At 43.8% G+C, this 15,000-nt stretch overlaps 2 protein-coding genes across 2 annotated transcripts in view; both read right to left on the bottom strand.

Annotated features, from left to right (window-relative positions):
- slc6a14 (solute carrier family 6 member 14) overlaps positions 1-7,593 on the bottom strand; it is a 14,548-nt gene extending 6,955 nt beyond the window's left edge. Inside the window, exons 1-6 of the mRNA XM_062545273.1 lie at positions 7,468-7,593; positions 5,142-5,319; positions 3,794-3,925; positions 1,780-1,938; positions 842-968; positions 330-462 (exon numbers count right to left, since the gene is read on the bottom strand). Of these exons, the coding sequence (XP_062401257.1) occupies positions 330-462; positions 842-968; positions 1,780-1,938; positions 3,794-3,925; positions 5,142-5,319; positions 7,468-7,533 (795 nt within the window). The 5' untranslated portion in view covers positions 7,534-7,593. The remainder of the gene's footprint in view (positions 1-329; positions 463-841; positions 969-1,779; positions 1,939-3,793; positions 3,926-5,141; positions 5,320-7,467) is intronic.
- Positions 7,594-13,603: 6,010 nt separating this feature from the next.
- Positions 13,604-15,000, bottom strand: part of fmoda (fibromodulin a) — a 4,220-nt gene continuing 2,823 nt past the window's right edge. The window contains exons 2-3 of the mRNA XM_062545272.1: positions 14,605-15,000; positions 13,604-13,990 (exon numbers count right to left, since the gene is read on the bottom strand). The exon at positions 14,605-15,000 is cut by the window's right edge and continues 581 nt beyond it. Of these exons, the coding sequence (XP_062401256.1) occupies positions 13,839-13,990; positions 14,605-15,000 (548 nt within the window). The 3' untranslated portion in view covers positions 13,604-13,838. The remainder of the gene's footprint in view (positions 13,991-14,604) is intronic.

Here is a 15,000-nt window from a genome sequence, read left to right as displayed (position 1 = left end):
TATGAAGGAGGGCACAATCATACCTCATGTTCATGATAGCTCTTTGTTTATGCACAGCCTCTCATAATTCATGAAAACCAAGAAAAAAATGATTTCCATTCTATGTCACCTTTAATCATTAAACCATATACTGTAACAATAAGGTCTAAGTCAAAGAAAAATATAACCTACTTTAAAATGGAAATCAAAGGAGAGTTATTGAGCTAAACACACAAACGTGCACACACATACACGCGTGTGCACACACAGACACAGACGCAGACACACAGGCACACACAGACACACACAGACACAGACACATACGCACTCACGCACACACACACACACACCTTCCCCGAGGACTTGATGCCTTTGAAGAGGGCGGCTCCCACGAGGAGCCATCCCAGGAGCAGACACAAGGCCAGGTGCCACACCACCGGACCCGTCTCCTCCATCGAGGCCGTCCGCCACAGAACCCGCTCGCTTAGAACCAAGAGAACCGCATTAGCACAAACACTGAGGGCGTTCATAGAGATTAGGTTTAAAATGTGTTTAGGAAAACAAATATTTTCTCATTCGCAGAGAGAGATTGAGCAGTTGAAACAGGCTTCCAATACACCACTGATTACAGTTAATCTGTATGAACACCATTAAACTAAGAAATGGATCAAATGAATTAGAGCGTAAATATACACAGGCCATTTCATGTTACCATTACCTAAAATGTGGAACTATGCAAAGCATAGCATAGCATAGCATAGTAGCTGCTCATAGCCATGTTATTGTTCTACTTTTGTCTTCGGTTGCCTTGTGTTTAATGTGTGGTGGTGATTAATGAATAAATGCAGCGGACTCTACTCACTCCCAGTACTGCTCGCTGGGGCTGCTAGCAGGTACTGCTGGGGCACTGGACTCAGAGCAGTTCTCAGATCCCACACTAGAGTTCATCAGCAACAGGCTCGTGTTGATGCTCACACTCTCGTTGCAAACTGTTGATTAGAATAGTAAAGAATAAGTTTTAGCAAAGTATGAAAGGAAGAGGGACGCCGGTGCAACGCAGATGTCTTCTTTAGTATTTATTTAAAAGGTGCAAAACATTGACCAACGTTTAGACACTTCAGCAAAAGCTCAGCACAGCGTGTTGTTTACGTCAACAAAAAAGTATTTATTTTTCTCTCTTTCTGTTGAGTACACAAAGAAAGAACAACACAAACAAAAGACGATGCACTGAATGGGCAGTAGGTGTGCAGTAGCCACTCAAGCAGCTATCAGCACCAGTCTGCCATGCACAAGGAACTCCTTAAGGTACGTTAAGTGTAGTCTAGGTGAAAACTGGATCAACCGGTTTCTCGGGTGTTTTTCAATGGCGTTAAATGACAACTTAACATGCAACACATTTAGCTCTTTTGTGCCACATGATTGGCTTTGAGTTGGAGGGATCCAAGCTCTGCAATGCCATGCACACTGGCACATGAAGTAATGCAAATATGTAAACAACACCTCTTCTTTCAGCAATTGTTAAAATGGTGACTTGCTGTATCTAAATTCAGCCTGCTAAAACGTTCCTGTTACAGTGTATTGGAATGTGATTCTTGTCATTAATCCTGTTTCAGGGTTCAGTGTTTACTTGGTGTTTTAAGCCCCCAACGTCATATTCCAGGCAGCGCTGCATGTGAGGCACTAGGGTTAGGCAAGGGTTAGGGGTTAAGGGTTAAGGGTTAGGGGTTAAGGGATAAGGTCAGGGTTGAAGTTGACGGTAGGGGCCTTAAAACTCCATCGAGCGTGAACGGTGGGACAAACCTCTGGGGGACATGGTGCAGTTGTCTCCGTACCAGGCAGCACAGCTCCAGGGGAGCGGGTACTGGAAGGACGCGAACAGGTAGAAGAGGCTGTACGCGATGATCACGTTGTAGTAGACAGACACCAGCGTACTCACAATCACCATGGTGATTCCAACACCTGCAGAGCGATCAAGAGTTGAAATATTTTAAAATAGTTGAGATATTACGATTACTAATGCTAGAGTTGAGATACAGTAATTTCCCGCATATAAGCCGCATTGTGTATAAGCCGCAGGACAGTGTTTTATGCAAGATAAAAGACAAAAAAACATATTAACACCATGTTAACTGCACCCCTGTATTAACCTCATAGCTGAAGAAATTTTGCAAAATCAATGTATAAGCCGCGGCTAATAGTCGGGAAATTACGGTATTACGATTACTAATGCTAGAGTCGGCTGTAAATGGTTCACTTCTCAGTTGTTCAGTGTTTGAACTGCATGGGGCACCATAGTAAACAAAGTGTTTGAACTGCATGGGGCACCATAGTAAACAAAGTGTTTGAACTGCATGGGGCACCATAGTAAACAAAGTGTTTGAACTGCATGGGGCACCACCATAGTAAACAAAGTGGTTCACCAGTAACGATCTCGTAAACTGGCATTAGCCTTTACGAGCTTGACCATGAAGGAAGCCAAGGTCTAAATGGAGTAAATTGTGTTGTTCAACACAAGGTCATCGTCAAACCTAATAAAACATATTACTCTTTTCTACAAAATGGACACAACAGTAAACCATCAGCCCTCTGCCATTGCAATGGATGGCCACAAACCCAACCCACTATAGTCTGGTCATGGCCACAATAACCCAACACACTATAGTCTGGTCATAGCCACAATAACCCAACACACTATAGTTTGGTCATGGCCACAATAACCCAACACACTATAGTCTGGTCATGGCCACAATAACCCAATGCACTATAGTCTGGTCATGGCCACAATAACCCAGCACACTATAGTCTGGTCATGGCCACAATAACCCAACACACTATAGTCTGGTCATGGCCACAATAACCCAACACACTATAGTCTGGTCATGGCCACAATAACCCAACGCACTATAGTCTGGTCATGGCCACAATAACCCAACACAGTCTAGTCGTAGCCACAATAACCCAATGCACTATAGTCTGGTCATGGTCACAACAACCCAACACAGTCTAGTCGTAGCCACAATAACCCAATGCACTATAGTCTGGTCATGGTCGCAACAACCCAACACAGTCTAGTCGTAGCCACAATAACCCAATGCACTATAGTCTGATCATGGTCACAACAACCCAACACAGTCTAGTCGTAGCCACAATAACCCAATGCACTATAGTCTGGTCATGGTCACAATGACCCAACACACCATAGTCTGGTCATGGTCACAATAACCCAACACACTATAGTCTGGTCATGGCCACAATAACCCAACACACTATAGTCTGGTCATGGTCACAATAACCCAACGCACTATAGTCTGGTGGTGAGGAGTGCTCTGAGAAAAGGCATCTTAATCTTTCCCTTTAGCCCAAAGTGAGCAAACAAGACCTCGATGGCCAAGATGACCCTTCTCTCTTTGGGTTTGCTTAAGAGGAGTTGACCCAGCTAGTGACCCTGAGGGCTAACTAAGACTCCTGGGGGGTATTCCACATACGTGATTTAGCCCTTTTAATCACATCAATCTCTCGCCTTGCACTATGGGATTCGCTTTTTTTTTTTGGTTTTCCATTGGCAACAACTGGTACCTGGCACCTGGTAATATTTTTGGTATCACCTCCATTGAGGATCCAAGCAAGCTGAAGCGATACCAAAAGGTGACGTTAACGACGTTACAGTTGTTTACTTCAGCGTTGCTATGGCAATCGGCTAGCTTATGGGGGTACTTTGTTGCAGTGGAAAACAAACACCCGGTAGCTAAATCGAATAGAGTAGAGCTGACACCATGCAATGAGAGAAGACTCTTAAGACTCCTGGGTATCTCACCTTGCAGTATGGGCACAGCTCTCCACACGTTGATGGGGCCCTGGCTGGCAAACTGGCCCAGCGAGCTCTCCAGAAAGAACAGGGGAACTCCAGCCACCGCCAGCATGATGGTGTACGGAATGAGGAAAGCACCTAAACAATGCATACATAAAGAGTAAACAAGGCATACGTAAAGACTAAACAATGCATAGAGTAAACAATGTTCACATAAAGAGTAAACAAGGCATTCATAGATAGTAAACTATGCATGCATAAAGAGTGATCAACACACACAATTATTTTACCTTTATTCAACCATGCCAAGAAGGCAGCATGCACACCAAAATACAATGGACAATGCTGACCGAAGGAAATAGACAACCCCCCCGACCACACACACACCCCAAACCACCACCACCCCCACCCCCCGTCTTGAACACAGTCAACAGCGGACATCACTAGCAGCCGACCTCCATTGCGTTCGCTGGCGATAGATAGAGTGTGTGTGTGTGTGTGTGTGTGTGTGTGTGTGTGTGTGTGTGTGTGTGTGTGTGTGTGTGTGTGTGTGTGTGTGTGTGTGTGTGTGTCAATACGCTGCTGCTGGGAGCACTCGCGGGGCTCAGCAGCTGGGGACTGTGGGGTTGATGGTTATTGGTTAACCTCTAATCTCGCCATATTATGCTGTATGCTGTGGAACATGCACAGCCTGAACGCTCACAGGCAGTAGTGTCAGACATAAGGAGCATATAAGGAGTATATAAGGAGCATATAAGGAGTATATAGGAGTATGCATCATATACAGTCCCGGCTAAAGCAAAAAGGTGACAGAGCCTTTTCTGTTGCTGGCCCCCAGCTGTGGAACCAACTGCCACTTGACATCAGAAATGCCCCCTCAATAACCCTTTTCAAATCCAGGCTTAAAACACACCGTGTTTTTATTTGCTTATCTATTTTATTCTATTGTATTATTTGTTAGCTTATGCACTGTGTACAGCACTTTGGACTCTATTAAATAGAGTGTAACAGAAGCAGTATAGATAGAATGTCGTACTGTACATACTGTAGTCAGCTAGTGGGAGTGCCCTGCATACAGCATGTATAGATAGAAGATCCAACAAAGTCAACTTCTATAGTCAGAGTGCTATGCAGGCAGCATGTACTGTACTGTATGTGGTGCTATGCAGACAGCATGTACTGTACTGTATGAAGTGCTATGCAGGCAGCATGTACTGTATGAAGTGCTATGCAGGCAGCATGTACTGTACTGTATGAAGTGCTATGCAGGCAGCATGTACTGTACTGCATGAGGTGCACTGCAGGCAGCATGTACTGTATGAAGTGCTCTGCAGACAGCATAGCACTCACTCACCGCCGCCGTGTTTGTAGGTGAGGTAGGGGAACCTCCAGACGTTGCCCAGCCCCACGGCGTAGCCCACCATGGACAGCATGTACTCCCTCTTGTTGCTCCAGTTGCCCCGCTCAGCGTTCTCGTCCCCGCTGCCCACGTGGGCGTCCATCTTCTGCGCCCCATGACCTTGGACGACCTCCTGACAGGACAGAACACAGAATCAGAACACAGAATCAGAATCAGAACAACAGAACACAGAATCAGAACAACAGAATCAGAATCAGAACAACAGAATCAGAATCAGAATCAGAACACAGAATCAGAACACAGAATCAGAATCAGAACACAGACCACAGAATCAGAACAACAGAATCAGAATCAGAACACAGAATCAGAATCAGAATCAGAACAACAGAATCAGAATCAGAACAACAGAATCAGAATCAGAGCACAGAATCAGAACAACAGAATCAGAATCAGAATCAAAACAACAGACTCAGAACCAGAGCAACAGAATCAGAACACAGAAACAGAATCAGAATCAGAATCAGAATCAGAACACAGAATCAGAATCAGAATCAGAACACAGAATCAGAATCAGAACACAGAATCAGAATCAGCTTTATTGGCCAAGTTTGCGTAAACAAACCAGGAAGTTGACTCAGTTTATCTTTGCTCTCAAAGTACAACACTTAACAATAAATACAGAGTCAGACCAGTAAGAATAGAATGAAGGGCAGTAGGGCACTAGAACAAGGCTATGTATAAGAATAAATACAGTATGTACATTTGTAAATGTACACTGTAAATGTAAAAAAACCCCCTATGGACTGATCACTAAGGGCATGACTCAGTCAAGATGCAGACAGCAGTGAAGAGATGCACTCATTTAATGTATCCGTCTGGTTGGAAGGGAATTGCACGGCAGGAGCAGACTTCACTAAGTTACTTAGTCTTTTTCTAGAGAGCTTGACTAAACATATATATGCTACATCAAAGAAGAAAACAGGCCGCACTTTGCATACAAATGTGTTTATTGCACAGACACGTTCCGGTTTAGCGCTTTCCTAAGTGTGCTCCAAGGAAAGGAGCTGCTCTCCCAGACCCGCAGAATCTGGTCAGACGTGGTTTGGCTTTACTGGTTTAACTCTTGACTCCAGAAACTGAAGGCTACATTAAACACAAATCACATGAGGTCTCCCAAACCATCAGTTAGGAGGTATAGGCATACATTCATCACATGAGATGTGGACCATGGATTAGCATGCACATACAGTATGATTTCATGATCAGCTCAGGACATTTATTAAAAGGCTCATGGGTAGGTAATGCCTTTTAGGCCTATAGGCTCATGGGTAGGTAGGCCTTTTAAACAACACTTTAACTTGTGAAGATACGAGAATTTATTAAGAGGGCAGTAGAGATCATATTTCAATTTCCAAAATATTTTCATATTGATCTAAGTTTTATAGTTTCCTTGGCATTCTGTATACCCGAGGACAAGTATTCCATGAGCGGCACCAACACACATCCTTTGACAGGGGTCAACACACACACACAGAACATACATGTTTATATCTCTCTGCCTCTCGGATCTGACAAAATAGGAAATGAGGATTTGCCATGGATTTACATCCGTAGCTTATGGAATGTAGGAAAAGTGTGTCTATCAGAATAAGTCGACCACTTGACCACTATAATCCTCTGATGTGTGCTGTGAGACCATCCATCAACACGAAGAAGTCACAGTCAGGTCTTTTTGCCTCTGAGATTCCTCTTTGGTGGAATGAGTTACCAAATGTAATGTGTGTAGCCTAATGCATTCTTGAGATTCTTTGGGGATTTCAAGAAATGTTTAGATACTCATCAGTTCACCTTGCACTGAACAACTTCTGTAACAGAGTCATGGTTATTATGCTGGTTTTGTAAAGATGAGAACATTTATGATAGTTGTGGTTATCAATATCACTGTTATTATTATTGCAATTATCATTACTATTATTATTATTATTATTATATTATTATTAGGCTTTTCGATTTTATGAGATTGTATAGTTGTTTATACGTGGACAGCATCGTGCACGTTGTAAAATCAATCAAATAAGCTTCGACAAAAGACTAAACAGGTCTGATTACCTAGTACGTGTCAAATAATCAATTCTGACTGACCATGTTAAAAAACAAGCGCTGGTAGACCGAGCAGGCTGAAAATGATCCTATCCTTTGCCAGCGGCAGGCTGCTTTTAGGTGAGACAGTTATCTTATCTGGTTTCTTTCCAATGCGGTACAGCATATGCGTGATTTTGTTTAACCAATCGATAATCGTCACATTGTAATTTGTCTTTACCTTATCGCTGGTTTTTGGGTTCCAAAACACCAGTCCGGTCAAACCGCTCCACCAGTACTTCCTCATGTCTCGATGCTGCCGGTAAAACGTTTGACACCTGACAAATTTGCGCACCTGAGGCAGACTGACAACACGGCAATGCGAGCTCCTCCATTCTTAACCCCGAGGCCCCCTCCCCTTCTCTAACCACGCCCGGTGACGCTGGCGCATGCAGGTAGACTCGGGGCAGCCATGCAGTCTCACATCGAATCTGTGTCAGTGTCACAGTCTCGGTATATCTGATGTGTTGGGTGGAGATATAGGCCTACAAGTTTTACAAGTTTACCTTGCTCCATATGTCGTTCAAATATATGAGGGAGCATGGTAACATAAATACCTTTTGTCAGCAGAAAGAGTGAGGCCTCCAGACCTTTTAGCTTGTTATTATGATTAGCTATGTTATACTGCTCAAGGTCGTTATGATGCTTTGGCCTTTGAGAGGAGGAAGGGGCCCTTATATTTGCTGGGCAAGTGGATGATTGACCCCTCGTGTTTCACAAATAGCCCCCACCATGCTCTCAGGAGTGTGTTGCTCACTCACTCATATTCAGACTCCAACTCACTCTGTCCTTCCTCTCCGTCTGATAGCTGGGCTGGTTTGGCTCTGTACCAACCTCTCTGATATTCAACAGAGCTATGGATTTTGTAAAGAGCACTACTGTCATTTCCCAACTATTAGCCGTAGCCTACATTGCAACATTTCTTCAGCTATGAGGTCAATACACGGGGGCAGTTAATATATGGCATTACTGTAACATGGTTTTGTTTCTTTTAACTCGCATGAAACACTGTCCTGCAGCTTCAACAATGCAACTAACACAGAACATTACGGTGTGCATTCTTACTATCACAGATTTCAACTCCATCAGTTTCCTCCATGTTGTGATAGTGCCAGGACTTCAGATAGCCAGAGCTGAGGGGACATGATATGAACTGCCCTGAAAATTATATTGTAGTTACATTGTATATTCCCAAATGGAGAATTAGTTCATAGTGTCTTGGTGAAGGGTATGTGATGATGTGTGTCAACCTTAATTCAAAAGGCCAAGGAACTTTATCAGCATTGCTTAGTATCCTGGATCCATGAAATAAAAATAAATCTTTTAAAAATACAATTCTGCCTGTCTCTATGGGAATTTAATAGGTAAAAATACGATAAAAGATCTGTTTTTACTTATTATACACTTTTTTTCAAAATACCTTTGTGCTTACCGACGCCCACACAAATTAAACCGTAACAAAAAAAGTTATCCAATCTGTGTTTGCAATGTGTTATCAACATCATGTCATGTAGCTATATCTAGATTCATAGTTCTGTCTGTCTGTCTGTCTGTCTGTCCTTGTGTCTTTTTTCTCTCTGTATTCTGTCTCTCTCTCTTGCAAGATAACTTTGTGCTTACAGACGCCCACACAAATTAAACAGTAACACAAAGAAATGTAATCCAATCTGAGTTGGCTATGTGTTATCAACTTCAGTAAGTAGATCATTTAGTATTTCATATGTTTGTTCAGATATTTCTCCACAATTCTGCGTAAAAAAAACAGAGTGAACTTCCTCATCACCTCCCCTGCCCACATCCAACCGTCTCCTGCCGCAATCTCTCGTCTCGTCGGAGTCATCAGTCAACCTCTCGGAGCGGCGAAGCACGTAGCAAACAGCCCAGCTCTCTGTGGGCACGCCGGGATCTTGTGGTGAATTACACATTAACTCCTCACCGTCTGGTCAGGGTGTGGTGTGCCGGAAAATTGGGGGGGCCCCTTTGTGCTAAACACACATTGTAACATAAAGGAGCCTGTCTTGGCTCTCTTCTCATGCTTGCTAGGTGTACACGCCTTGCTAATCCTGCTTATTAAGGCTGCAGAGAAGTGATGCTCATCATATCATTAAGAGGCTTCAGGTTGCCACCTCATGCGTGTTCCTACCACAGCTGTTGTGACTATATTCAGTCCTGTGACATAAACCTCTGTTGTTGGGATTCACTCCATTTCAAAAGGACAGAGGCCTGAGCTGCAGGAGGCTTAGTTATTCTACCCAGCAGCAGTTTATCAAAGCAGGGTGAATGCTGGAGATTTCATCATATGGGTCATCTTAATGTGTGTGTGCACAATGATACGGGTCATACTATTGTGTATATACAATAATGAACATTTATATTCTACATTTTGATTCCATTTTATACTTTACTTTCTGTTGTTTTATAGCTTTTATTTATGTAATGCACAGTGAATTTCTTCTGTGTATGACATGTACAATTAGTCTGGTTTTCACCATACTAAGCTCAATCTTTTAAGATTGTACATTAGTCTGGGGAGGCTGCGCTTTGTTTCTACTGCACTTCGCATCGCTTAAGTTTCGTTATCGCCACGTCACCGGCCAATAGCATGCCAGGACTAGAGTATGGCCGTTTCTGATTGGAGCCAAAGGTTCTGGCAGTAAACAGAGGAGATAGATCTGCTGGTTTCCTGAGCTACCGGGCAAAATTCAAATTCCCCGGAAGTTCAGGCAGGGTTCACCCAGCCAAATGTACAATACCTAAAACTTAAAATTAAAAGTGTAAAGTTAGTCATTTTTCTCAAACAGTCTGCTTCGGTCAGGTGGGTAAAAAAGAAACAAAATACTCTGTGGAAATCAAGAAGGCTCAGAAAACACCATGAGAAACACTATTCCAGCCAATCAGTGAGGTGCCATAGCAACTGCGCTAATTCAAAGTACACTGCTCATCATATATACTATCCCCAACCCCATGAAGGAAGTTTGAGTTCCGCATTATCAACAGATGGGATGTTTGGAATAGCAACATATCTGATTGATGGTGGTGAAATTAAAGCAACACAAAAACTTCATTGTCAGACTTGACGGGTCATCCGTCACCATGGCAGCGCTGGTGAAAGGGCTAATCTATGGTTCCATAATAGTGCTCTCTCTCCTGAGCTCAGCAGAAGGCTAGCGTGTTCTCTCTGCTCCTATGGTTCCATAATAGTGCTCTCTCTCCTGAGCTCAGCAGAAGGCTAGTGTGTTCTCTCTGCTCCTATGGGTTTCTTCTGCCTATACTGTACAGTATACCGGTGACATATGGAAGGAGCGATGTCCAGATCACTAGCATTCCAAACCCAAATCCTGTCAACAGAGTCCTGTTGTGTCCGGCCTCTCTCTCTCTCTCTCTCTCTCTCTCTCTCTCTCTCTCTCTCTCTCTCTCTCTCTCTCTCTCTCTCTCTCTCTCTCTCTCTCTCTCTCGTTCTCTCTGATTGCAGACCGCTACTGCTATGGGAATGGAAAATGCCACAGAAAAAAAGAGAGAGATTACTGTCAAATTATCTCAGATTAGATTTCTGTCTGAAAACACAGGTGTTCAAACCTGACACACACTTTTCTGTGAGAGTTTATCTGAAATGATTATTTCTATTCATTTATTCTTTTCCCTTTATCATTTGATATAGAACTCAAACACACGCAACCACAGATATGACAGAAAGACACACACACACACACACCCACACACACAGATACAGATACGGAAGGAAGACCAGCTGTGGGAAGTGATGTGATTTAGTGAACAACTTCCTCTTTCTCTCAGTGCTTCAGTGTTCCAGAATGCTACCGGAACAGTGACTGCTTGTGGATATGGGAAGTGATGCGATCTCGTGAACAACATGGTTGTGGTTATGTTTGTCTTCATGGTATTTGGCAGATGCTTTTGCCCTAAGCTATTCACAGTCAGGGGTGTAGTGGTAAAATAAGAGGTGGGTAAGCTATGAATTATGTGATCTCGGTGAGGTGGATTGTCATCTGGTATGATGGTATCGTTTTTTATTTTTTTATTTTTTTTTAAGGCATTCAGAAGTTTGATGATGGTGGAGGCTATTGTCTAATGTTTATATCAATACCTCTGGTATTAAATGGCTCCTAGAGTGTTTAATGAGTGCACATATTGTGAATGAAGATAATTCAGTGTGATTTTTTTTATGTTAAAAGTTGCAACTGGTGATTAAACTCTTTTGAGAGACGGATAAACTCTAATAAGAGGTGGAGAAACTCTATTTCTGTAATTTCAAAGGTGTATAAACTGTAATAAGAGGTGGATAAACTCTGTTTCTGAAATTCCAAAGGTGGATAAACTGTGTTTACTTGCGATTCGCCTCCACTACATCCCTGTTCACAATATAGGAGTACTCCATTAGTTAAAAATAACAGTTTCAAATAAAGTTACAAAGCCTACATTAAGCATAATAGTAATAGCAATGACAACAGCAACTATCAACAATGACATTAATCAGTTGTCACGTTAACAACAACCATAAACATACAAACCATAACTCTGTAAGAGAATTACTTGCTTAAGTGCATGTTGAACAGATGATTGTGAGTCTGTTTTACAGTGGGCCTGAACATGATGGTGAAATCCTCCCTCTGATCACGACCTTCACAGGTCCTGCTGTTTGACCTTCACAGATCTCACTGTTTGACCTTGAACCTCTCTCTTACCCAGTTCAGTTTTTACACTGTTATGCTAAAGGGGCTGGGAGTCCATCCTCACAGAGAGATTCACATCCCACAATGCACTGCCCCTGTTCATGGAATAATAAAGAAAGACTCACTGTGATGATGACAGTAATGTCTGTGGGAAAACAAACAGCTCTGGTGCTCTGGTGATAAACACTGTTATGTCCATCATGCCATTCAGTAACCACAGCAGGGGAGGAGAAGGAGAGGCCAAAGGCTGTGAATTGCTCTCCACTGCCCTCTAGCTGCTCAGTCTGTTGGTGCAGTCTGGGCTCCATCAGTGGGAAACCAAGAACAAGGGCATGGGTTGAGCCATCGTACTATTTCAGCCAATGAGCTCGCATTGGGCTCAGTGTGTGTGTCTATTGAGAGGTGGATGAACTCTTTATCTGGTATTTCAGAGGTGGATAAATTGCTGGTGGATAACTCTATTTCTGATATTTCAGAGGTGAATTAACTTTAATAAAAGGTGGATAAACGCTATTTATGAAATGTAAAAGGTGGATACACTGCATTTACGCTGCTTGTGTTTATCCTCCACTACAGCGCTGGGTGCAGAAGCTTCACACACCTGTAATGTAGCTGAGGATATTCAGTACACCTGTAATGTAGCTGAGGATATTCAGTACACCTGTAATGTAGCTGAGGATATTCCGTTGAAAACAACAGCAGTTACTTCAACAACAACTTCTCTACTTGTGAGGGAAAAGCAGGCTGATAGCTGTTTTCTCAAGAATGTGCTTTTTATGTGGACGAGGTTAAAGAGCCACATAACCTTGACCCTACAGCCTCAGGTCTTTGGCTCCAATAGACATCAAATAAAAGTCCAATAAACTGAGACTGAACAAGCACACCGACATTCTGTAGTAAAACAAGGTCTTTTTTATTATTGTATCCCCAAACATCCGTATGACCGTACAACTTTTCATTCGAGATAATTTATAATCATGTGCATGCAGTGTAGTTATTCTCAGACAACGAAATCAAAAAAGTGAAAATTCCAACAGGATTGGATCTTTTCACCTCATTCGAGAGAGAGACGTCTTAGACATGTTTGTTAGTACAGAGGATACTGAGGACGACTGGAATAAACAGACATCTCAGCTTATTGACCAGCCAGAGAGACTGAGACCGGAGGAATGTGTGTGTGTGTGTGTGTGTGTGTGTGTGTTCAGCGAGAGAGGTAGAGCACACCTCTACTCACACACTCACTCATACAAACACACACACACACACACACACACACACACATGAACAGCCTCTCTAAGGATCCCTCTCTGAATAAATACTCACAGCATCGTTCAACCAACTGCTACTTCAGAGCTTGCTCTCATACACTCGTCCAAATGGAATGCACCAAAAGTAAACCCAAACACTACTGGCCCTTTCCCTCGGAGTAGCTAAGACCAGAGAACAAGGAGACTAATGATAAACAAACAGGTAAACTAACATACAAATAGAAACATAAAACGCATTCGCGCCCAAATACAGACATAACAGGCACAGGACTGTTCTTAGAGTAAGTAAATGCAAGGAAGCAGGTACACAGACATGCATACATACACATAGACACACACACACACACACACACACCAAATATCAGACAAAACAGAATTATACACCAACACAAGACGACTCTGCAGTATTTGAAATGACAACAGGGCATTGTTCCAGCTCAAAATAGAGGAAGTTTACTTGACACAGAGGGCAAGAAAAAAAATAGTGGAGCATTTCTGCCGTTGTGTGGCAAAAGAGCGGAATTACACGGTGATTTCGGCAGCCGTGCGGAGACAGAGAACAAACTCTGCCCTCATGTGGCAAAATAGCGGAATTACACGGCGATTTCACCAGCCATGCGCAGACAGAGGGCAGACTCTGTGGGGACGTCTTGGAGGCTGATCTCGTTCCCGTCCAGACGCAACACCTTCAGCTTAGAGAAGTTCATCACGTCCACAACGCTGCAGAAACTCCCCAGTGAGAACTCTGGAAAACACGGGACCATATTAGCGCCAGATTCCACATACGATCAACAGTGTTGATGATGGTGCATGTTTGTTTTGTTGTTCTATCTTGCCCGAGGATTAAGACATAAAAAATATACTACTTTTGAATAGGGTGTCAACAATCGGCAAACAATCGGCAAACAAGGTTGGACACTGTTGGCCACGTTCGTTAGTTAGGCTGCCTTTGCAAGAATGGACAAAGCACAGACTAATTACAGTCCAGCGCTGTTAATCCCAACACCAGACTCCCCACCCCGACAGATGGCGTACTTTTCACCAACACACTAGCCAATGACGAGCCGCTAAAATGCATGTAATAGGAATATAAATACATGTGTGTGGCGTGTGTGTGTCATGCTTGCGTGTGTGTGCCATGGTGGTGTGTGTGTGTGCCATGCTGGTGTGTGTTCCATACTGGTGTGTGTGTGCCATGCTGGTGTGCCCTGATCTGTGTGTGCCATGCTGGCATGTGTGTGTGCCATGGTGGCGTGCCCTGATCCGTGTGTGTGCCACACTGGCGTGTGTGTGTGTGTGTGTGCCACGCTGGCGTGTGTGTGTGTGTGTGTGCCACGCTAGCGTGTGTGTGTTACGCACCTTTGATCTGGTTGGCCTGCAGGTACAGGTGCTCCAGCGTGGTGCTGACCGTGGGGATGCGCTCCAGCTTGTTGAAGGACAAGTCCAGCTCCACCAGGCCGCTCACGTTGAAGGTGTTGGCGGGGATGCCCTTGTCCGTCAGCTGGTTGTGTGCCATCCTCACGTACTGCAGCTGGGTGAAGCCGCCCAGGAAGTTTGTGGGGATGGCGTCGATGGCGTTGGACTCCAGGTAGAGCTGGTGCAGCATCTCCGGCAGGCTCTCCGGAACCTTCTTCAGCTGGTTGCCGCTGGCGTCCAGCAGCGTGAGCGAGTTGAGCCCCTTGAGGGCCGCGCCCACGTCCTGGATGGCGTTGTCGTTGAGCAGGAGGATGGTGAGGTTGTCCATGCCCGCGAAAG

The sequence above is a fragment of the Sardina pilchardus genome, chromosome 9 (assembly GCF_963854185.1).
Source record: "Sardina pilchardus chromosome 9, fSarPil1.1, whole genome shotgun sequence".
Taxonomy (NCBI): Eukaryota; Metazoa; Chordata; class Actinopteri; order Clupeiformes; family Clupeidae; genus Sardina; species Sardina pilchardus.
The sequence above is the reverse complement of the archived record's forward strand: the minus strand, read 5'-3'. Positions and strand labels throughout refer to the sequence as shown.